The sequence below is a fragment of the Pholis gunnellus genome (assembly GCF_910591455.1).
Source record: "Pholis gunnellus genome assembly, chromosome: 7".
Classification (NCBI taxonomy): domain Eukaryota; kingdom Metazoa; phylum Chordata; class Actinopteri; order Perciformes; family Pholidae; genus Pholis; species Pholis gunnellus.
The window spans coordinates 11,516,367-11,539,509 of record NC_136533.1 but is presented as its reverse complement, the minus strand read 5'-3'; the positions used below and the strand labels follow the sequence as shown (position 1 = coordinate 11,539,509).

Here is a 23,143-nt window from a genome sequence, read left to right as displayed (position 1 = left end):
TGTGAATAATGTAAATGAATCATTTCACATGAGTGCAGTACAGTTACAAAGCTGGCAAAGATGTATTTAGTACAGAAGGAAATAATTTGATTTTGAAATGGAGTTGCTCAAAGTCCCCCTACGCTCAAAATGTGTTTGGCTTATTGTTACTTCATTTTGTGGAAAAAACTGATATTTATTATTCATATTCAAAGCAGTTTTATATGTCTTCAACTATATCGTTAAACAACAACGTATCCTCGACATATAGCTCCTATAAACTGTGTTGTGTTTCTCAGTTAATCACAATTCCAATGATTTAATGTAATCAAGTACCACTAATGGCAGAAAAAAAATAGATATTTTTATGCTTGAGATTTATTTATTCACCTTATTCCATGCTTGGTAAGCCTGCCGGTGCCATGGTCAACTCTACGTCTACAGCCCTGGCTCAAGAGAAGCAAAAGAGTCCTGCCAGCGCACCTCGAAACAAAGCCCGAGGAAAGAAGGGAAAGGGGAAGGGAAAGACAAAGCCTGAACCTCCAGAGGAAACAGACCCTAGGAAGTTGGAGTTGATTCGATGGGTAAGAGTGGGGTTTATGGCACTCATTTCAGTTCAAAATATGAATATATAATGATTGCTGTGATGTGTAAATGATAAGTCATCTATCTTACTCTAAGGTGAACTCTCTGGAGCAGGCTATGATGGATGCTCTGGTGCTCGACCGAGTGGACTTTGTCAAACTGCTCCTTGAGAATGGGGTCAACATTCACCACTTCCTCACCATTCCCAGACTGGAGGAGTTATACAACACGGTGGGCCTGACACACTACAGCAAATGAAAATGAGACTGAACCCCTTTAAAACACAGATCTGACAAATATGAAAAAGGTTGACACTAATTACACAACCTTCTTCTTCCTCCTCTTCGCTCTTCCCTCAGAAACTTGGCCCCACTAATACATTGAATACTGTGGTCAGGGATATCAAAAAGGTAAAATGATCTTTCCAATTACATGTTTTCTGCATAATGTCTAACATTTAAGACTTTTTCAGGTTTATACATCATCTTGAGATACTTGCTATATTACATATTACACTGGTGGTTTTGCAGGGAAACCTTCCTCCAGATTATCAGATCACTGTGATTGATATTGGTCTGGTGCTGGAGTGCTTCATGGGGGGAGCTTACAGGAGCAATTACACCAGGAAGGCTTTCCGCAACCTCTACAATAATTTGTATGGACTAAAAAGGGTACGCATGGGTGGAAGAAAATAACTGATAACAGCTCGTTCATCATATTAAGTAACATTTAGGTATTAATTATGTTTTGCTCTCTTCTTGCAGCCGAAGGCTCTGAAGCTTCTTGGAATGGAGGTGGGGTATCCTTTCCACAACAAAATCTGTCAAGTAGCTAAAACAATACAACCCACAGAGAACAATAATCCATCATTATGTTTCCATGTTGTCAGGATGATGAACCAAGGTCAAAAGGCAAGAAAAGGCAAAAAAAGAAGAAAGAAGAAGAGGTGGAAATTGACGTGGATGACCCTGAGGTCTGTCGATTCAAGTTCCCCTTCCATGAGCTGATGCTGTGGGCGGTGCTGATGAAGCGCCAGAAGATGGCGCTGTTTCTTTGGCAGCGTGGAGAAGAAGCTATGGCGAAAGCCCTGGTGGCCTGTAAACTGTATAGAGCCATGGCCCATGAGTGCTCTGAGAGTGAATTGGTGGATGACATCTCCCAAGACCTGGAGAACAACTCCAAGTCAGTACATTTAACATCTCTCACAAATGTTTCACCTGTAGCTTTCACAAGGTGTTTTCTTCCCAAATAACAACGCACAGGTGCATATCACTCTTTACATCGGTTTCCTGTCCTCTACTGAACAGCAATATCTGTTATGTAATTATTGTAATTAACTTTTAATTTGCCTCTTTTGCATTCATGTTTTTTTTAACCTCCTCTGTGATCTCAAACTAAAGAAATGAATATCATAGTTTCCTCTCTTTCATAGAGAATTTGGCCAGCTTGCCTACGAACTGTTGGACCAGTCCTACAAGCATGACGAACAGGTAGCCATGAAACTCCTAACATATGAGCTGGTCAACTGGAGTAACTCCACCTGTCTGAAGCTGGCTGTGGCTGCTAAGCATCGTGACTTCATTGCCCACACCTGCAGCCAGATGTTGCTCACCGACATGTGGATGGGCTGCTTAAGGATCGGTAAAAATCCCGGCCTCAAGGTTGGTACCACAAAATGTTTTCTTTAAGGCATCCATAAAAAAACATTTCATAATAATAATAACATCACTAGTCGTAATACTCGTAGTATTGCATTTAAGTAAGAGTAGAATAACAACAAACTCACTGTGTCTTATAAAAACTGTTTCCTCACCAAGGTTATTCTGGGAATCATCCTTCCTCCTCTGATTCTACTGTTGGATTTCCGTCTTGGAGATGAGGCATCCTATCATGCACCTGGAGACAAAGAACAGGGAAAAGACAAGGATGACGACACAAAATCCAGCAAGGTAATTAATTCATTTTACACATACTGTTTAAATACTTTTTCTTGTCAAAGGGTAACAAATATAAGCTGAAACTGAGAGTTTGCTGTTGTGTTTTAGGACCCTAATAATGATGCAATTTCACGAAAGGGGGATGAAGAGGAGGGTAGTACTAATGTCCACAAAATCCCAATTGGCAAAAGGCTCTTTGAGTTTTACAATGCGCCATTCACCAAATTCTGGTTCAACACTGTAAGTTTCCTTCATTTAATCAAGAATGATTTCTTATTTCGTTTCACTTAGAGTGTAGTGACTTAAATGCAATGGCATTTTGGTATTTTCTTCTTCTCTCTTCGACAGATTTGCTATCTGGGATATTTGATGTTGTACAACTATATAATCCTGGTAAAAATGGAGCGATGGCCATCTTTACAAGAGTGGACTGTCATTGCATACATCGTCACACTTGGATCAGAAAAAATCAGACAGGTACAAGCCATTAAATATGATACATTTTATCTGATTTGAGTCCTTATAAGTGTAATACATATATACATATATATATATATATATATATATATATATATATATATATTATCTATGTTGTGTGGCATCTGCATGACCTTTAAACCCTGATGTCTAGATTCTGATGTCAGAGCCGGGGAAGCTCAAACAGAAGATAAGTGTGTGGCTGGAGGAGTACTGGAACATCACAGACCTGGCTGCCATTTGCACCTTCCTTCTAGGTCTAATGCTACGGCTGCAGCACGAGCCTTACTTGGGCTACGGCAGAGTCATCTACTGCATAGACATCATCTTCTGGTACATTCGTGTATTGGACATCTTTGGAGTCAACAAATACCTGGGACCCTATGTGATGATGATAGGGAAGATGGTAACAACATTTAGTGTCTCACAAATCATGTGACAATCACATGACAGACATGGAACACAAACAGAATAAACAGAAGTTTACACTACGCTATCATTTATATTTGCTTCTTGTCTTTCAGATGATAGATATGATGTACTTTGTGGTGATCATGTTGGTGGTGCTCATGAGCTTCGGGGTGGCTCGGCAAGCCATCCTTCACCCCGATGAGGAGCCAACATGGCGCCTGGCCAGAAACATTTTCTACATGCCCTACTGGATGATCTACGGAGAGGTTTTTGCGGACTCGATAGACCGTAAGACTAGAGTTCATAGTAAGATTCTGTTTCCTGATTCTGGGCAGATGATCATTGCTACAGTATTTTTTCTGTTTCAAATTCTGTGATGTTTATGAATAATATATTACACTGTAACCCCTCAATACTTTGTCTCCCTCTGCTGGCATATTTATATTAACCTTCAATACATGGTAATCATTTTGCATTGAGGAAAAGCAGGATATGTATTATTATCTAATTTCCTCAATCATGATCATCTGCCTGTAAGTTGTTTTTCTGTCAGTGTTTCTTCTGTCAGGGTGGAGACAACAAGCAGCTATCGAAAAAGCCTAAATTAGCAAGGTTATTAAATATTAAAACAGATGTTTTCTGAGGAAGTTGCTGATCCTTCTGTTTGTTTTAATATAATACAAATATATATAATAAAGAAACAATCTTTAGTGTTTGATTAGTTGCAAATTGGAGAAACATTTTGATAACACCAGTCCACTCTTTCATGGACATCGGCTTGACCTTGACAGAAGTGCGATATAAAATAAATGTGTGTTTATTGATTTTAACGCTTTTTCAATGTTTCTCCAAGTCTATGCGATGGAAATCAACCGTGAGTAGTGTTCAAGCCAAAAATACATTTCAAATCAGCTAAAGAGCTCGGAATAATTTCTATAGCTAGAACTTTTCTTTTCGCTGCAGCTCCATGCGGTGAACATTTATATGACGAGGATGGGAAGAAACTGCCTCCATGTATCCCTGGTGCCTGGCTCACACCTGCCCTCATGGCCTGTTACCTTCTCGTGGCAAACATTCTTCTGGTTAACTTGCTCATTGCCGTGTTCAAGTAAGTATATGCCCCAATGTCTAACTCTATTGTTCTACCAGAAACATCTGCTATTACAGTGTGTATACTCACTGGTCTTGGTTTCCTTTTCCACAGCAACACTTTCTGTGAAATCAAGTCCATTTCCAACCAGGTGTGGAAGTTCCAGAGATATCAGCTGATCATGACGTTTCATGACCGTCCCATCCTGCCGCCACCTCTCATCATCTTCAGCCACCTCTACATCCTCTTCAACAGGCTGTTTCGGCGATGTGCCAAAAAGAGACAAGATGGAGAGTTGGATGAGAAGGACCGCGGACTCAGTAAGTCACCTCTAATGATGCCAAAAAAATACACACAAATTAATTTGGGCTCATCCTGGATCACAAAAAAAAAATCATGTTGCAGCCCTTATAAGATTACAGGTCAGTATTGGTTCTGACTGAAACACACTGACTGATTTTGTTTCTACCAGAGCTCAGGCTGAATCCAGAGGAGCTAAAAAGTCTGTATGAGTTTGAAGAACAGTGTGTGGAGGAATATTTCCGTGAGAAAGAGGACGAGCAGCAGTCCTCCAGTGACGAACGCATCAAGGTTACCTCAGAAAGGTGAACACCCTTTTTCATGCATGGCTCAGACATTTCTAAGCATGTTGATTACAGTTTATGCTCACATAAACTATTGTTTCTCTGGTGTTCTCGGCAGAGTTGAGAATATGTCCATGCGTCTGGAGGAGGTAAATGAGAGGGAGAACACAATGAAGGCCTCCCTGCAGACAGTGGATCTGCGCTTGGCACAGCTGGAAGAGATCCACGGACGCATGGCAGTTGCCCTGGAAAAGCTTGCAGGGGTGGACAGACTGGAACTGACCAGAACCCACTCCCGAAACTCCTCTGTCTGTGACCCCTCCTCCCTACTGCGCCAGGGCAGTATTAACAGTGCTGATGGTTACAGTCTTTATCGCTTCCACATGGACATGGAGGAGTTTGCATCGAAGCAGAAGGACACAGATGAGACAACTAAAACTGGCATAGAAAGACAGAGGAGTCTGCGGCAAGCCTCCAGTATTTGTACTCTCAACACAAAGGAAGGTGGTCAGACCTTAGAGGTTGGTGGTTTGGAGAGATCACGACCAAGTTCATGTGTGGACATTCTCATATCTCCATGTGAACAAAAGCCTGTCTCTCCAGCATTGAGTCAAGAGACCATATCCAACCTAAAACATGGCAGCACAATGCTGCTAGATAGACTACGGCCTTGTTCTCCACCAAAAAGAACTAAATCCTTGAGATACTATCCAGTTGAAGACCAACCCATTTCTCCTTTGACAAAGAAGAGGGCTATGAGCACCATCATTGTCAGCCCGCCTGATGAACCCGAGGAAGCAGATGAGCCCACAAAGAAGGCCCAACTGCCGCCTGGAACCTCCTCTTCCCCAAAGAGGACTAAATCATTGAGATATGCCCCTACTGAAATCCAAAGCCAGACTTCCCCTATCACAAAAAAGAGAGCAATGAGCGGCATCATCTACAACCCAGCGGAGGCAGGTGATGATGTGCAAACTGCAGACTACAAGTCAGTAGTGGAACAGATCACTAAAACACCAAAACAGTGGCCGGCAAACTTGGAGTACGAGGTGCACCCGAGCACTATTGGTCACATGCCTAAAGTGTCAACAGTCAGAACTCTCTCCCAGCAGTTCCAAGCTAGCGTTGCACCTACAGAGCCTAAAAAAGAAGAGAGTCAGGCGGATCATATTGCTTTAGAAAGCAAGGGAGCTCGTCCAGCAGAGGAACCCGCAGCACACCAAGCAAAGATGAAGGCCAAGCGAAATCTCTCAGACACTACCGAGTATCTGAATGTAGCTGATGAAAAGCATTTTGCGTCTCACAGATCGCAGAGCTTTAATGTCAGCGAGAGGAAAGCAAAGGTGGTTAGCAAGGAGCCCAGAGCCTCAAGCAGCGAGAGAGACCTGGTTGAAGCCTGCAGGGAAGCAGGGGACGATGAGGGGACGAAGATGGACGCAGAGCAGAAAGAAGATGATCCACAGGAAAATAAATGAGAGCCACAAAGGCAAGAGGGATACAACAGAATGAGGAAAAATATAAAAATAGAGGAGGAATTGAAAGCTACCAGCGATGCAGAGAACTAGCCGGCCTATCAACTGGAGATTAATGATCAAAAATAGAATGACAGTAACTCAAAATCATTACCAAACTGACATTTTCCGTCATGCATTTAATGTTAGTTGACAGTGCAGAGTAGGGAAGAATCAACAGAACTCTCTCTTTTAAAGATCCACTTTCTTTACTGTCTTTCATTGGTTTAACATACAGTAACTCAAAATCATTCACATTACAGCTTCTCTCAGTCATTGTGTTTTCATGTTGGATGTCTACATTTTAGGGTGAAAATAAAGTATACACACAATCAGGTAGTTGTGCCAAAAACATGACACTACATAAACATCAAAAACATTAATTCAAATATGATTTACACTTTCAAATACTGTCTGTAAACATATTATTTTCAGATACTGTAAAATGTGCTTAATAATGTTCCACTCAGAGGTAACCCTATAGCTTTCATGCAAATACTGACAATCGCATAACAATATGTAGTTAGGTACAGCTCCTAAGAAACAAACTACCTCTCACAGTTTAGTTTTGACACAGAAACCTGTTTAAATGAAGGTTTCCTGAAAAAGACAGTAGGTTATATTCATACATATTTTTGTCTTTCCTATCACAATATTGTGACTCCTTCGAGGCACGCATGAACAAATAGAAATGCCAGTGCAACAGGACACCGTAGGCATATTAGCATACATGAATTTACACAGACAAGTACAATCAATGCTGAGACGTGTAATGTTCATCTGACAGCATCATCATGGTAAATATGATAATAGATAGTGTTTATAAAACAATGCTACAATTTATGAAAGAATCTGCATTTTCCATTTTTTTCCCCCACATTTATAAGACAACTATGTGGAACTTCATCATATTAAATAAAGTCTATTTTCAGGACATCCAACAGAGGTATTATAAATGCCAACAGAATCACTGCCTCCTGTGAGCAGACTCTGCAGGGCCAGCTACAAATCAATTCTGAGGATCACGCACAGGTCTTTTGCATGACAGGATATACAGTATCAGGCCTCATTCCTTATTGATCCTCTTCTGGTCAGCAGCAGATCAGGATGGCGTCCCAACCACTCGTGAACCTGTGAGCTTCAGCTGGCAGTAAGGAACTCTGAATATTACCACTGCTGTCGCTGCTGGGGGGACGCCCGGAAGGTTGGAGCCAGAAACAGCAAAGTCACGCTCGAGAGCCGTGAACACTACAGAGGCGAGCAGCCTAGAGGAGTGAACACTTGAAGAATTTTATCCTCTTCGACTTTTTCTCTGTGATCTTGACCGGTTTGCCTGATCCTCCGGCATTGTTGTCAGTCTATCAAGAAAAGATGTGATAGTGGAGAAATGTTATAAATAAAGTAGGCCTTCACAGTAAGTGTAGCACCTGTCAAGGTTGTAGGTTTAGTTCCTGCATTATATTCATATTAATCGAGCAAATAAACATTATTATGAAACTGGTTATCAGGCTTACAAACATATAGAAATGTTATGTTTTATTGCAGTACTATTAATATACTAACGTTGATTCAAATATTTGGTTTTCATTTATAGAGAGCTCATACTTTAACAAAAGTGTTGTATAAGCGTCTTTACAACAAAGAGCACAGTCCAGGTACAAACATCCACCTATCAGTGGCCTCTTTGTAGCCTGAGAGGCGAAATACAAGCACTCGCTACTGCTTACGAAGCATATCTGCTGCGTGAAGGATCATTGAAAGCAACCTAGATGAGCATATCATCATTTTTATCAGCTCCTCTTATCTGAAAAAATGGCGGCTAAATAGTAAGAAGACTGTTTCAAGAGATTCCAGTGAATAAATATGAATCTGTAAAATCCCCATCATACCCAGTGGAATGTATCATTAAAATATCTTAATCACTTACTGTCTTTGAGCTCAGGTTATGTAATATGTCTCTTCCCATGTTATAAAAGGCCTGGAATGACAAATAAAAAACGAGATATATTAAATGTACATATTTATTAGCCATGTTAGATGGTTCTTTCAGGGTAAAATAAAAAATCAGCTTACCTCTTCTACATTTAGGCTAGACTTTGCACTTGTTTCCAAGAACTTAACTCCATAATCAATAGCCAGCTAAGTGAGATAAAATTACAAAGTTAGCGTGTCACTCAGCCTGCACAGCATTTCAATTTTTTTGGGACTACTTCTTAATAATGACCGGCTGCAGAAACTCACTTTTTCACCTCTGTCTTTGGACACCTGTCTCCTGTCAGCCATGTCACATTTGTTACCCAGTACCATCTTCTCCACATCAGACGAGGCATGCTGGGAGTTAAAAAGACTCATTATGCAAAGTTGTGCTTATGTTGGCACAATATCAGACAGCAAGTACAACCAAATATTAAGTAATTTTATGAAGAAAAATAACAGTTCAACTACTAATACTAGTTTCAATTCAGTGCTCACCTCTTCAATATTTCTAATCCAGTTTTTTATGTTTTCGAAAGACTTCTCATTGCTGATGTCATAGACCAACATAATGCCCTGTGAAGAAAAACAGTCCTCCTCATAAACAATAATTCCTTTGATATGTAAGATAAACCCAGAGGGAGGAAGTGCCAACATACCATTGCTCCTCTGTAGTAGGCGGTGGTGATGGTGCGAAACCTCTCCTGCCCTGCAGTGTCCCTACAAACATCAAATTCATTGAGGAAATTGGTGTCACACTCAGATTTAAAAAAAAAAGGAAAATAAAAAGAAGATTTTCTCAAATAACACTTACCAAATTTGAAGTTTGACTCTCTTTCCATCCAGCTCGATTGTTCTGATTTTGAAGTCTATTCCTGCATTTGAATAAACAGGCACAGACAGAGGCTGATGTTTACTGCATTGACATGCAATTATAAAACATTTTTTGCTCATCGTGCCTAAGATGCAACACAAACCAGGCACTTCTGCAATACACATCTTCCCTTTGTGAACAATAACCTTTGAATGGACTGTTAATCATATGTCAAGTCGTAGGATGACATCATTCAATGTCACAGGACAACTAGCTGCTGCAGTGTACTGTAGAGCTTAATGGAGGACATAATATTTTAACAAGTCTGAATGGAACAACGAAGGCCTCGTCTTTTAATAAGGTGTCCAAAGGTCAAACATCATGACTAGTTTTTGATTTCATTCCATATTTAATATCTGGTGCCTATAAGCCATCAAGGACAGGTGATCATTATAATGAGTCTCTCCCATTGTCTTGCTCCTATGCAGTTACTGTCGCTTTAACGAATATGGGTCTGTGTAATAGAAGAAAATATGAATAGTCCTAAATATTGACCACCACGTGTGCAATGCTGTAAAGCATCGGTTGATAAGGGCATGCATTATGTCAGATGTATCTTTTGGGGCGGCAGCAGCGTATAATCACCTATTGTGGATATGAAGGTGGTGTTGAAGGAGTCCTCGCTGAATCTGAACAGCAGACATGTCTTGCCGACTCCGCTGTCTCCGATGAGCAACAGCTTGAATAAGTAATCGTACGTTTTCGCCATTTAAACACACCGTAGACTCCGACGTTTCGCTAATAATAGGCCGTATTGAGCCGGGGTCCCCCGTCTGGAAATCCTCAGCTGTCTGTGGTAGACTGGCAGCCGACCCGGTGCCGAGGAGGGTGTCGTCACTTTCTGCTTTGCATCATGGTCTATGTAGTTTAAAGGGATAAGGGGAGAGGACTAACTGTACATGCATTCTTTTTCTTTTTAACAATCACTGTTTTGTATGAATGGGCGAAATACTAACATCGTTGGTCGAATTCGTCCCTGAATTTTTCAGCTTTTTGATAAATTTATATAAATATAATATAAATATAATGTGTTTCTTAGTGGTCCAACGTTCGCTATATATATATATATGACGATTTCAATAAAGTCCCACATAAACACATCTGCTGTTTTATCAACTGCAACAAATATAAACACAGAATGCAGGTTTCCAGATTTTATTTTTTAATTTTAGTAACTAGTTGATGAGAAAACGCCCAAAATGTTCAAAATGCAAGATTGCAATCGGTTCCTCGCCAAACCATTTCTATTTCCTAAGAATTATTTTGTTTTAACAAAATTGCATGAAGGACATGCTCGTGCATTTTAACATATCCTGTTAACAATATCCAGGGATATCGCAGGGTCTGGCAACAACAGTTCCAGGAACTGCTCGGCTCTTCTTTCTCTTCCACCAGCTTACGTATGCGTAGGACAGCGAGCCTAGCACTGTGAACATGCCTGTAAGTTAAACTGTTTTTTTCGTGGTCATTTATTTTGTTTGAGTTAATATACTGTGATGTCAACTGTCAATGCATCTTGTCGACTTCCCACGCCGGTTGTGTTCGCGGTGTGAAGCCTCGGAAGTTGTGTTGTGTCGATATGTAGCAGCAGCAGCACGTGTAGTTAAAGTTAGCTAACGTTAGCCCTGTGTGGCACGGGCGGCGTCTACTTGCTGGAACGCAACAGTATCAGACGTTTGAAACGTTCTGCGATAGACCCTGTTGTGGAGTAATATCGGGCCAAGAAACAGTCTGTAACAATAACGTGTAGTTTCTTTTATACAAGGTGGTTAGTCGCACTGGATGTATTATACAAAGGCAAATTAACTAAGTTATTTGAAAAACTTTAGCGTTAGTTTTCGTTACTGCCAACGTCCATGGTAAACGTTAGCTAGCTAACATCTGGATTTATTTGCCGTGATTTGTCATACTAAACTAGATTAAAACAAACACGTGACATTACATTGTGTTACACAGGAGTAGCGTTGTTATAAAACCGTTCATAAGCAATGGAAAGATAACGCTGTTTTACTTATTTGACTACGGTCAACTTACTAAAATATGTCAAATTAAATGTCATCTATGAAATGTGTTTTCTCTGTAGCTTGCCAGAGACCTCCTCCATCCTTCAATTGAACTTGAGAGAAGACAACATAAAAAGAAAAGACTCGTCCAGAGTCCTAACTCCTATTTTATGGACGTGAAGTGCCCAGGTACACTAGATTCAAGTTCTCCTGGACGTGTGATACAAACAATAAATGCTGTTATTGTGTGCAAGTCACACATTGACTCATCACTACAGTTGTGTGTTTTGCAGTGATTTGTCCATGTTTTTAGGCCACATTATTCATGATATATATTTGCCCTATTGTTTGACAGTTTACTGTTTCTTTGCAGGCTGCTATAAGATCACCACAGTGTTCAGCCATGCTCAAACGGTGGTACTCTGTGTGGGATGTGCAACAGTGTTGTGCCAGTCAAGCGGAGGAAAGGCCAGGCTGACTGAGGGTAAAACATCCTAAGACATTTAATCATTGTTGGATAAATTCCCTTTATAGATGTGTGTGTATATATATATATATATATATCTTGTAAGTAGAAGGCTGCCTCACTCATTTTGATTTTTGCTTTACAGGTTGCTCTTTCAGGAGGAAGCAACACTAAAAAGGGATTGCACACTTAATCATGTCTGTAATTAAGCCGTGCTGTTGATGAATCTCTTGTTTTTACATTGATTACAATAAAGTTGTGCATTCACTGATGGCAGGTTCTGTCACTGTACAGATGTCCAACTTTTGTGATGAATTTATAATCTAGCATAGCAAACATTTTTTAAATGCAAGATGGTTAAAAATAAAATCTCATTTAGGCAATAAAGAAATCTGTTATAAAAGTTGAAGCATTCTGGGACTTTTATTGAGAAATAAACAAAAACAGTTTGTCAAGATTGAAATTACCTTCACAGAAAGCATAGAAGTAGTCCGTTGGGCTTCTGAAAATATATGTGCCATTGATTTCTTAGGAAACGCACACAGATATAAAAAGACATGGATCGTAAATACCGAACATACTGGACGGTGAGCCAAAATACAGTTTTGATAACTTGGGGAGCACAAATGAAACGTACAATGAGTACTCCACTTGCATATATACCAGGAGCGTTGCTCAAAAAACAGCTTTGGCAGCCATTTTAAACCTAATGTTACTTATTTGCATTATATTACTCTGTGAAAAACAACTTTAAAAGCATGTTCACAAAAAAGAAAAGAATCCAAAACAACAGAAACCCACATGCTCTACAACACATTGTTGTTTTACGATTACTGCGTCTGACATTGCACTCCACTTCTGGGACCCTCATCTTCCTCATAAGCTTCCCCACTGGCGCTTCTCTGTTGTGTCCGCACATCCACCTCACAGAGTTGCACGTCCTCCATGTCGTCGGTAATCATCACTTCCTCCCTGGGAGGAAGCAGTCTTTCCAGCTGGAACATGAGATGCTCTGGAAGCCAGCCCGTCTCTGGGAAATCCACCTGCAGGGTGAATTACAATGAGCTTAAAAGAAAGTTCTCTACAACCTAGGAAAGCGATTTGTTTTGTGTTCAGTGTACCTTACCTGGAACTTAATGAAAAGCTGCCCCTTCTCAAAAGGTTCCTTGTAAATTGGCATGCCCTCATTCTGAACACATTTCACGTCACTGTGCTTGATTACTTCACCTGTTGATAAAAAAAAAAAACATTTGTTAATGACATTTTAATTACAAATACGTTCTACTAGACAAGGCAGCACTGGAGACCAGCGAATCTTCATCAATTACCTGGCTGTGAGGTGATGATGAGCATTCGGTCATCTAATGTTTGAATGGTCTTCTTGAAACCACACAGAGCCTCGGCAAGTTTGATGTTCATCTTCATTGTCAGATCATTGACTTTTCTCTGGAACACAGGGTTCTCCTTCTGATCCAGAACAATGATCACGTCCCCAGGCTCCAATCCAGGTTCCTGGTCGCCTTCTCCAGTGAATGTAATTTTCTGACCGTCTCTCATACCTGCACAGAACATTAATCTTCAGTTTACACATATTTACACTACGATAGAAAACATGAGTATCTCCGATAGGGGGAGATAACATACCTTTATCAATGTGAACTTCAAGAACTTTCTTCTTGCGTTCTACTTTGCGTCCATTGCAGTTCTTGCAGCGGTCTTTAGAGTTAAATTTCTCGCCCTGTCCCTGGCAGTCTGCACACATGCTTTGGATCTGCTGGATCATGCCCGGTCCAATCTGTTGCACCTTCACTTGTACTCCTCTTCCTTTGCAAGTTGAGCACTTCTCCATGGCACCTTTCTTACCACCATAACCTGTATCAAAACAGAATGACATTTATTGAACAAAAAAAACCCAGACATTTACATTGAATATGCGATTAAAAACGTAGAAAACAACACTACGTACCTTCACATTTTTCACAAATTACACTCTTTTGAAGTCCAAGCTTCCTGGAGCTGCCTTTGTACATCTCCTCCAGTGTAACACTAAGCTGATGGACAACATTCTTCCCTACAGGAAAGGCACATATATGCAAGGTAAACAGTTGTGCAAGCCGTGGGTATTTGAATATGTAAGCGGTCTGCTGCTAGATTACTTAAATCCTACCTCTTCTTTCTCTCTGCATCCTTCCTCCACCTCCAAAGAACATGTTGAACATGTCCATTGGGGAAGTTCCTCCACTCATGCCTCCCTCTTTGATCGCTTGCTCTCCTCCTTGGTCATACAGGTCTCGTTTCTCTGGGTTTGACAGCACCTCATATGCTTGAGATATAAGCTTGAACTGTGGTGATAAAAAGAAAGCACTTTTTGATAACAAGACTGCATCTGAAGTCTTCATAAATAATGAATCTCTCGACTATTCTGTCTGACAATGACTGATATTTAGTGGTGCAACGGATCATAAAACTCACGGTACGGATCGTATCACGGATGAGAGTCATGAATTGGATCAGCACAAAAGGAAAAAAAGGGATCAAACAACACTTTCACAGATCCCTGATCATGTTTTTTGTCGATCCATATTGTTGTTTGATCACAGCAGCTGGTCTGGAAGGTTCTCCCCCTCTACGCCCCAACCAGTTACCTCAGGTCCGCCGGTGCAAACGCTCTGAAGATGATCAGGACCAAGCACCGGACCTGGGGTGACAGGGCCTTCTCAGCTGCTGCACCCCCCCTCTGGAACGCCCTCCCCATCATCATTCAAACAAGCCCTCAAAACCCACCTCTTCAAACTCGCCTTCACCCTACCCTCCACTACATGACCCATTCACCAGTTCTTTTTTTTACTTTAGTTTTTTCTTTCATAAAAACACACAGATCAAATAAGGAAATAATAGATTGCATTTTTATGGATTAAAACAAATATTGTAATTTTAATGATTCATTATAAACTGCTTAGAGCTGGCATAAACAGCTCATAATTCATCTCTAATATCCATTTTATATTGCTGTGAAAACATCTCCTTCATACAACTGGATTTACTCAAGTTTCTTACTAAAACTACAATTTACGAGATTACATGTGAACACATCACGATAACGTTATAGTTGTACCTTCGCCCAATACTCATTTGCACTGAGCAGAGCCTGAACGCATCATAATGGAACCGAACGGAACCGTCGAACATTTTAACACGGATTAGTTACATTGCAACATTATCAGAGATCGGCGACTAGAAAATCATATTTTACAGAATATTGGCCGATAACGATAAAACTGTGTAATTAATCCGAACCGATCACTGATATTAGAGTGTTAACATATTGTCTACAATGACAGTAAAGAGCCACTTCATTATATTTTAATGTCACAGCTTCTTGACTTCTTGTCTGATGCATTGCACCCGGCGTCCTGTACTTGCTGTGAGACCATTCCAGAAAGTTCCAAGGGGGGGTAATTCAACAAGGCGAGAAGTTTAAAATTAGAAAGGGCGACACCCTCACGTTAGCTTTATGTAACTAGCGCTAACTTACCTTCTCTCCCTCATCGGGGTTCTTGTCGGGGTGATATTTCAATGCGAGTTTCCTGTACGCTTTTTTAAGGTCATCTTGTGAGGCTTTGGGATTGACACCCAATAGATCGTAGTAGCCGGTTTCGTGCACCATGGTGACAACCTAAGACCAAAATATACACATTAGCATATAGATCCAATGCTACCGTCAACGTAACAGTTAGCCACATGTAGTAAAAACCTAAAATCAACGTCAGCTAACAACGTGAATACACATCCACAAAGTCCATAGTAGCCAGGACGTGCGCTAAAATGGTAACAAATTATAATGGTAACTGATGGACAGAACACGGTTGCGTAACGTTACGCTTACAGATAACGTGAGGAAACGTTATAGCCACTGGCAGCAGCACGTGTGGTTTAACGTAAATTCATTGAAAACATATAACGTTAGTTAAGAGCCTACGTTGTGTTAAAGCTTGAATGAAACCGTTAGCATTCATTAGCCGTATAGCTAAATAGCTGTTTCCAATCACAGTCGCGTGTACTCACTTGCCAGTTGATATTAATATCCTAGCTTTCGCTGAGACTGGTGACGGAAGATGGCTGGTTCTTATAAAGGCTCTACCGTGCAGAACTTTCTGGAGGGCTGTGAGAAGAGGGGCCGCCGGAAGTGTCGTTGGACCCGAGAGAGAGAGACAGAGAGAGAGAGAGAGAGAGAGAGAGAGAGAGAGAGAGAGAGAGAGAGAGAGAGGGAGAGGGAGGAAGAGGGAGAGAGAGGGAGGGAGGGAGAGAGGGGGAGAGAGAGAGAGAGAGAAGGGGGAGAGAGAGACTACTCAGATCCTTTACATAACTGGATTATTGATGCATTAATGTGCATCACTTTGTGTTGTAGCTGATGAAGTTGGGCCAAATACATTAGAATGTATATATTTTGTTGTATTAATAATGAACCTGCAATAACTAAAGCGATCAAATAAGTGATTTTTACTTAAAAGTAAAAAAGCAATATGGTAAAGCTATACTGTGGGTACAATTACTAGTTTTCCCCCAGATCTCCCTGCTTTGTTCTTTTAAATAATACTAACATGCAAAGAAATTTAAGAGATGAGTTGAATATGTAGTTTTGAAAAAAATGATTGACCGAATTAGAATGTGTTTTTAAGCTTATTTTGTACTTAACTTGTTGTAGGGAAGCCTGACAACTTTGCTAGAAGTTTGTCCTACATCCCACATGGAGAAGATGATGGAGAAAATAAAACAATCAGCGAGTGTGGATATGTGAAAAAAAAAAGTGGTGACATGGGCGATGTCAGTCGGTCTGGAAGCCAATCAGAAGTGTATGCAAAAGGAAAATTATGAAACTGGAGTTTTTTTAAATAATTCTTATCCAATGTAAGACAATCTGGGAATTAAATGACCCACCAAACAGAATACTTAAATGCAAGAGAAAATGTTGTGAATATAAAATAGAAATAACTATTTTCTCTGATAATGCTGTGGTAAGGGGTCTGGCTTTTCAGTACAAAATGGTCAACATACTCCGAGACAGGCAAAATTTGCTTTTGGGGAAGTAACATTTTCATGGGTTTCCTCAATATGGAAGACAAAATAAGAGAAGCTTTGGATGAAGACGGAAGGCTGCATTCTGGAGATCTGGGGAAGATAGAGGAATAGGGTTTCTTGTCCATGGAGAAGAAAAGGAGAAGAAGAAAAATTGAGCAAATTAAGCTATTGTAAGAAAATTGCTCATTTTGGGTCACTAGCTCACATTCTGTGCATTACCCACACTTGAGTCCACGTTGTTATGGATAGAACATACTGATCTATTATCCTTGTTAGGAGTCATGTAATGTCAGGGTGCCCTGTCTCTCTCTTCATTCAGAGCCGATTATCACAGCTGTTCCCATAGAGGAAGCAGTGAAAGAGGAGCCATCATCAGCAATGCCATGCTCATTGGGGACAAGAGGAGGTTCTTGTCAATGCTTTTAGCACTGAAGGTGATGCCTTATTATCCAGATAATGAAAAATGATACCACATGTGACGTCACGTGATATAACTGTATCTTTGTGAATAAACCCTTTACGGGGTGGGTCAATTTGGCAGAACATGGATCAATAGAGAATGCTGTGTACTAAATAGATTATTCTTTATGCAATTTTAAGGATTGCAGCAAACTGTTGCTCATTATATTGTTTGGTTTCAGATCCCACAATGAAACTCCATCTTCCTGTTGTGTTTGAGATGTACCACAAGGTCATAGAGCCTCTATCAAGAGTCGGCTCATGTTCCTCAGAAATTACTGTTGGTATTAAAATCACGTCGCATATCTCATCAATCTTGTGGGCATGCATGGAATTTAATTATCTCTGTGGCTTATGTTCAAAATGCATAAATAATACAGGAACCATATTTAATTTATTCTCTTAGGCAGACATATTTCTTATTCATTCCTAGTTTCTGGTAAACAATACAGTTGTACTGCTTTGAAATCATACCAGTCACTTGTATGATGGGATCTTACTCTGTAGTTTTTGTAAACATGTGGTATTCAGTAGATCGTTGATACCAATTTGGATAAAAACTTGACATGGACATAACTTCCACCAGGAATCTAATCACACAGGAGTCATCATCATAGCAGCTGAGATGGTTTATGATACCCACAAGTCATTTTCCCACAAGAATAAAAAGTTTAGCATTTCTAATGTCATTGTAATATTTTTTCTTTATACATTCATTATAGTTGCAGCAAGAAAATCAGTTTCACATGAAGTTTCATAATAGAGATTACTATAACCGTTAACTTACTATGTTTAAATCATTAAAGCTTTAATCCAGATTTTTTTTCATAAATCAATGTGAAATATATCCACAAACATAATTTAAGGGTTTTACAGATTACATCTTTTAAGCCAAAATAGCAGTGTTAATTACATAAAATAGTTGAAATGTAGTCAAATAGACAATATCCACCACAGATTAAACAGTTCAGGAATAAAATGCATATCACATATACAGTAACTGTTGCTCAAGAGAACAAGAATAGTAGTGCAACAAGAATAATGAAATATTTGGAATTTCTAATCCCAGAGTATTTTTTTTAAATACATATCATGGATTAAAATGTGCAGTATGTGCAGGTACAACTTGACATGACATAAAGTGACCCTAACAAATAACTTGTGGTCTTATTAAACCAGATCTCTCACTCGTTGACATATTGCTTCTGTGAATTCTGAGCACTTGGAGTTTCCTCCCAGGTCTTTGGTTAGAACCTTGAAGACGGATGATACAATCATAATAAATCAAAATGAAAACATACAACCAAAATGGCATTTCTTTCTTTCCGGAAAAGTAGTTTACCTTTTTGTCTCGAATGACATCAAAGCAGGCAGTCTCAATCGTCTTGGCGTGGCCATGCAGGCCCATGTGCCGCAGCATCATGACTGCACTGAGCAGCAAGGCGGTGGGGTTTGCCATGTCTTTTCCTGCTATGTCTGGGGCAGTTCCATGAACCTGACAGGAGAAATGAATCACAATGTATCATCATGGTTGAGATTTATGAAAAGATAAGAAACATGAAGAAACATTGATGTGATTAGCTAACTCTGGGGCACAAAAGGAGGTCTGCACACTCCAAATGGTTTATTTCTCTTGTACATTTAAATCTGTATCATCCTCCGCAGGTAAATGTGAGAGAGAAAACAGGCCTCTCTTGTCAAGGTAGCAATCAACCCAGATCACTATCACCTGCTGGTCCTCAAACAACATATACCACAAGGTGGCGATAGAGTACTTATAAACATAGAAAAACCAAAAATATATATATGGTGTATAGAATACAATGTTAAATATAACAGAACCTGAAAAACACCTGGTGGTCATTTGATAAGAAGGTAGCACAAATATATATATATATATATATATATATATTTTCTTCCCCTGCCGTTTCCAGACCAGCAGGTGATAGTGATGTGGGTTGATTGCGAACTCTACAAAGGAGCCTTGTTTACTCTTTCACGTTTGCCTGATGAAGATCTTTGCAGGTCATAACAAGAGAAAGAGACATTTACCATTTGGAGCCATTTGGAACTGTGTGCAGACCTCCTCTGTGCCCTACAGTTATGTTTTTTTGTCTCGCACATGAGTATATTTGCCAGGATGTGGCATCACTGTCTGACAAATCGGAATAAAAAGAACATACCGACTCAAATATGGCAACACCATTCGCGCCAATGTTTCCACTAGGAGTCACTCCAAGACCTCCAATTAGTCCAGCACAAAGATCACTGTAATGGTAAACACACACAGTTAACTTTTAGATGTATTCTTAGTTTGTGAAGACGTGCTTTGTGGTCCATTTCATTGAGGAACAAAAATAATGGAGAAAATATTACTTATTAGTACAACAAGTGCACTATGTAAGAGATTTACTTACCTCAAGATGTCTCCATACAAATTCGGCATCACTAATACATCAAACGCTGTAGGATTCTGTACCATCTATAAGAACATGTATAAACCATGCAACTATCAATTAATAAGCAAAACTTCCAACTAAATATTTCTTTATATCCATCTTAAACACTATACACACAAAACCAATTCATAACTAAAGCTATTGGGACTTACATTAAGGCAAACAGTATCCAAATACATCTCATTGAATTTCACATCTTTGTGCTTTTCAGCAGCCTCTCTGCATTTTCGTAGGAAAAGGCCATCAGACATGCGCCTATAAGAAACGTCAACAGAGGACAACCATTACATTTGAGCAAACAGCTTTAAAATGACAAATTACTTGAAGTAATTTGTACTGAATACAACTTACATAATATTGGCCTTATGAACAGCAGTAACACTGGCCCTCTGATTATTTTTGGCATATTCAAAAGCATACTCTGCGATGCGTTGGCTGGCTTGCTCTGTTATGAGCTTAATACTCTGTACAACCCCATCAACAATCTGAAAAAATACAAATCCAAGAGACATTCAGGTAGAATATGTAAAGTATAACTAGTGTTTGAGTTATTTCAAAGACAAAATGCTAACGGTTCAATTCCTTAATATCAAAAGGTATCTTCACAAAAGAAGACAAAGGCTTATTTCATTTAATAGATCAAAACATTAAGTTAATTCAGTGAGGAAATGTCAAAAGAACAATGTAATGTATGAAAAATAAACTGTAAACAATGCAACAACTAAACAAGTGATGTGCTGTTAAAGGGTCTCACCACATGTTCAATCCCACTGTATTCTCCCTCAGTGTTCTCCCTGATGGTGACCAGGTTCACATCCGTGTAGGGGGTCTTGTAGCCCTCAATGGACACACAGGGGCGCACATTGGCATAGAGGTCAAAGGTTTTCCTCAGCAGGAGGTTCATAGAGGGATGGCCAGCAGCTATTGGCGTCTTCAAAGGACCTGTAGATTGTTAAGCAATTCAATATTATGTACTAGAACAGGGAAAAGATCTAAACCAATGTGTCATGTTTGTAATGAACAGTAAAGTATCAGTCACGTATTTTTAAACCTCTTTTCAACACAAAGGATAAAGTTATTTTATTCTTTAAGTAATTATAAGCCGATTAAACAGGTTACCTTTTAGGCCAATTTTGTTCCTGTCCATCGATTCTTTGGCATCAAGAGGGATCATCCACTTGCCACCAGGTCCTTGGACGGCTGTAACATTTCTCTCCTCCCACTGAATAGGTGCCTAGATAAAAAAAAAATCACTAGATTAGTTCACATTATGCGGCTTTTTCAAGACTTTAATTATTTATCTGATTTGTCTCTTCAGTATTAGTGCTGGAGTAATGCAAATACAGTGTTATCTATCGCAACCTAAAAATAATCCTTTTGCTGTTTATTGTTCCCGGTGAACAATGATGTTCGGCAGCCAGTACTAACTTCAGCTACTTCAAATATCTTCATGACAGCAGTGGAGATCTCCGGACCAATTCCATCCCCAGGGATTAAAGTAACAGTTTGAATCTGCGAGGCAGAACAAAGACGCATAACATGCAATGATATAAGAATAATTACCCACATTAGAGTCACAGTTTAATACAAGCAAAAGGTTACATCAAAGAACTTCCAAGATTTTTTTGTGTAGCATTAGAGGAAAGATACATACTCCACGCGTGAACGTCCTGGGTTGTGGAGTCTCTGTCTTCAAAGCTCCAACCACTCGTGACACCTGACAATCAAAAATGTCCACGGTTTGTAAAGGCAAAATTAAACACAACCCCCAACAAAGAACAGAATACCCAAGAATTGTACACTTATGTTACAAGACAACTTGATCTGGATAACTATTCCTCTGTACTGCACTCTTTTTGACCGAAAGGTACATAATCACTGTTGTGCACACATATCTGAACATGACAAGCAGTACAATTACATGAAACACAAGCCATGAATGTCTAGATAAGCATGACTTGGGAGAAATTTGCAAAGGACGTCCTGGAAGAGGAGACTCGATCCCATTCGGAGATGTTAGTTCTTTGATTAGCATCTTCATTGTATCGAAAAGGCAATTTTATGTTGTATTGCTCAGTATAAGTGACTTAATATGCAATTCACCTTTGCTGTTGATAAACACCATCACCTCAAGAGGGCAATGCAGATCACTAATAGCCAACACCTTTAGCTTTGAAACACAGCTGACGGTTTACAGTGAATTAGCTTACATATGTTATCGTAGCTCAACGCTATAGCTGAATTGCAGAAAGTGTAGACATGCAGTAGCAAAGGCGCAGAGAGCTTTTTCCAAACGCAGGAAGGATAGTCCACGTTTGAATGCGTAACGTTATATGCTGAACCATAGTGCTGAACTTACTTCCTGAGCCTTGATTTTATCCTTGCCATTGAGCGACAAACCCCACTGTTTTAGTAGGTTAAGAATCTGTAGATGAGGGACATTTCATTGACATCTGTTGAGCAATCAGCTACAAACTAACTTTTACAACAATGCATGACAAAATAAGACATGTAGCTATAGCTAGTTGCATGGGTAGGTTACGTTAGTATCTGGTATGCCTGCAGGTTTAGCGTCACTGGATTCATCTAAACACAATGTCGTGAGTTTGATGCGATACCTAAAATACTATTTACATATTTCCCGCCGGTACATACCGCTGACCTCCACGCCGTCCCTGCCATCTTCAACTAGCCAAGGTCGATGCAGCAGAGTCAGCAGCAGCTTGTCAAGCTCACCGCAACACAAAGCGGATGTCCGCTCGGGACTATTTCCTCCCGAAATCAACCCTTATTAAATAAATCTCAGCATTAGTTAACGTCACGATGCATGACAATTTAAATTATTTCATGGATGCAATGTTAAGTTATACACTCTTTTAATTTATTCTATTATACTGACTGATTCTACACTTAATGCAACTTTAAAGACAGGAATCCCTCATGCTCTTATTCTGGATATCTTCCCGGATTAGCAATGACATTTAGGGAAATTATTTCCTCTCAAATGTGAGCTTATGAGAGGAAAAAGCGTACTTGTGATCATAAACGGGCTAACGACTGATTGCTGGTCTGAATAATGGATGGACTGCGACTAGAATTGCCGCACAGACATCTTTGCACCACCAAGTGGCGCCACTGGACCGCTTCTCAGAGTCCACGTACGCGTTTTCTTTTGCAGTGGATGTGCAAACAATGTCTACTATGTACGCACGCACAGTACCAGTATGAGTAAAAAGAGATGTGAAGCAATTGTAT

At 39.8% G+C, this 23,143-nt stretch overlaps 5 protein-coding genes across 6 annotated transcripts; 2 read left to right on the top strand and 3 right to left on the bottom strand.

The window, feature by feature from the left end:
• Positions 1-401: 401 nt before the first annotated feature.
• LOC306699002 (transient receptor potential cation channel subfamily M member 1-like) lies at positions 402-6,538 on the top strand (the record flags this gene model as incomplete). The annotated part of the gene is made up of 16 exons (XM_079163503.1): positions 402-563; positions 661-795; positions 924-974; positions 1,095-1,235; positions 1,329-1,358; positions 1,454-1,746; positions 1,997-2,225; positions 2,382-2,513; positions 2,610-2,741; positions 2,850-2,978; positions 3,133-3,384; positions 3,503-3,677; positions 4,353-4,497; positions 4,594-4,799; positions 4,952-5,084; positions 5,182-6,538. The coding sequence occupies 16 exons, from the start codon at positions 402-404 to the stop codon at positions 6,536-6,538; spliced, it is 3,702 nt and encodes a 1,233-aa protein (XP_079019629.1).
• Positions 6,539-6,858: 320 nt separating this feature from the next.
• On the bottom strand, positions 6,859-10,179 carry LOC306699086 (ras-related protein Rab-8B). Its single transcript, XM_079163590.1, has 8 exons — positions 10,008-10,179; positions 9,363-9,423; positions 9,208-9,268; positions 9,047-9,124; positions 8,816-8,905; positions 8,648-8,713; positions 8,502-8,552; positions 6,859-7,932 (listed from the first exon to the last, which is right to left on the bottom strand). The coding sequence occupies exons 1-8, from the start codon at positions 10,129-10,131 to the stop codon at positions 7,840-7,842; spliced, it is 624 nt and encodes a 207-aa protein (XP_079019716.1). The 5' UTR covers positions 10,132-10,179; the 3' UTR covers positions 6,859-7,839.
• A 579-nt stretch (positions 10,180-10,758) lies between these two features.
• rps27l (ribosomal protein S27 like) lies at positions 10,759-12,294 on the top strand. Its single transcript, XM_079162997.1, has 4 exons — positions 10,759-10,862; positions 11,506-11,614; positions 11,799-11,909; positions 12,037-12,294. The coding sequence occupies exons 1-4, from the start codon at positions 10,857-10,859 to the stop codon at positions 12,063-12,065; spliced, it is 255 nt and encodes an 84-aa protein (XP_079019123.1). The 5' UTR covers positions 10,759-10,856; the 3' UTR covers positions 12,066-12,294.
• dnaja (DnaJ heat shock protein family (Hsp40) member A) lies at positions 12,293-16,094 on the bottom strand. The gene is made up of 8 exons (XM_079162996.1): positions 15,957-16,094; positions 15,427-15,567; positions 14,059-14,233; positions 13,858-13,962; positions 13,536-13,763; positions 13,220-13,450; positions 13,018-13,118; positions 12,293-12,934 (listed from the first exon to the last, which is right to left on the bottom strand). The coding sequence occupies exons 2-8, from the start codon at positions 15,556-15,558 to the stop codon at positions 12,722-12,724; spliced, it is 1,185 nt and encodes a 394-aa protein (XP_079019122.1). The 5' UTR covers positions 15,559-15,567; positions 15,957-16,094; the 3' UTR covers positions 12,293-12,721.
• A 1,834-nt stretch (positions 16,095-17,928) lies between these two features.
• idh3a (isocitrate dehydrogenase (NAD(+)) 3 catalytic subunit alpha) lies at positions 17,929-22,624 on the bottom strand. 2 transcript variants are annotated; one of them, XM_079162500.1, is made up of 12 exons: positions 22,544-22,624; positions 22,248-22,313; positions 21,543-21,605; positions 21,317-21,400; positions 21,008-21,122; positions 20,643-20,830; positions 20,240-20,373; positions 20,041-20,143; positions 19,847-19,911; positions 19,613-19,697; positions 18,772-18,924; positions 17,929-18,683 (listed from the first exon to the last, which is right to left on the bottom strand). In XM_079162500.1, exons 1-12 carry the CDS (start codon positions 22,568-22,570, stop codon positions 18,600-18,602), a joined length of 1,167 nt encoding a protein of 388 aa, XP_079018626.1. In that variant the 5' UTR covers positions 22,571-22,624; the 3' UTR covers positions 17,929-18,599. The 2 variants fall into 2 exon arrangements, with proteins under 2 accessions (XP_079018626.1, XP_079018627.1); XM_079162501.1 differs by lacking the exon at positions 22,248-22,313 and having other exon boundaries at positions 22,544-22,620.
• Positions 22,625-23,143: the final 519 nt, after the last annotated feature.

Bases quoted from the DNA above. Each gene is read 5' to 3' on its own strand.
- dnaja (XM_079162996.1), bottom strand. From the start codon at position 15,558: ATGGTGCACGAAACCGGCTACTACGATCTATTGGGTGTCAATCCCAAA. The intron at 13,764-13,857 runs GTACGTAGTGTT...GTTTTGATACAG, and splicing joins AATTTGTGAAAAATGTGAAG to GTTATGGTGGTAAGAAAGGT. The intron at 12,935-13,017 runs GTAAGGTACACT...TTCACCCTGCAG, and splicing joins AGCTTTTCATTAAGTTCCAG to GTGGATTTCCCAGAGACGGG.
- idh3a (XM_079162500.1), bottom strand. From the start codon at position 22,570: ATGGCAGGGACGGCGTGGAGGTCAGCG. The intron at 20,144-20,239 runs GTAAGTTGTATT...CGTTTCTTATAG, and splicing joins GTTCATAAGGCCAATATTAT to GCGCATGTCTGATGGCCTTT. The intron at 19,912-20,040 runs GTAAGTCCCAAT...ATGTTCTTATAG, and splicing joins TGGATACTGTTTGCCTTAAT to ATGGTACAGAATCCTACAGC.
- rps27l (XM_079162997.1), top strand. The intron at 11,615-11,798 runs GTACACTAGATT...GTTTCTTTGCAG, and splicing joins TATGGACGTGAAGTGCCCAG to GCTGCTATAAGATCACCACA. The intron at 11,910-12,036 runs GTAAAACATCCT...TTTGCTTTACAG, and splicing joins AAAGGCCAGGCTGACTGAGG to GTTGCTCTTTCAGGAGGAAG.
- LOC306699086 (XM_079163590.1), bottom strand. From the start codon at position 10,131: ATGGCGAAAACGTACGATTACTTATTCAAGCTGTTGCTCATCGGAGAC. The intron at 8,906-9,046 runs GTGAGCACTGAA...TTTAACTCCCAG, and splicing joins GGATTAGAAATATTGAAGAG to CATGCCTCGTCTGATGTGGA. The intron at 8,714-8,815 runs GTGAGTTTCTGC...TATCTCACTTAG, and splicing joins CCAAAGACAGAGGTGAAAAA to CTGGCTATTGATTATGGAGT.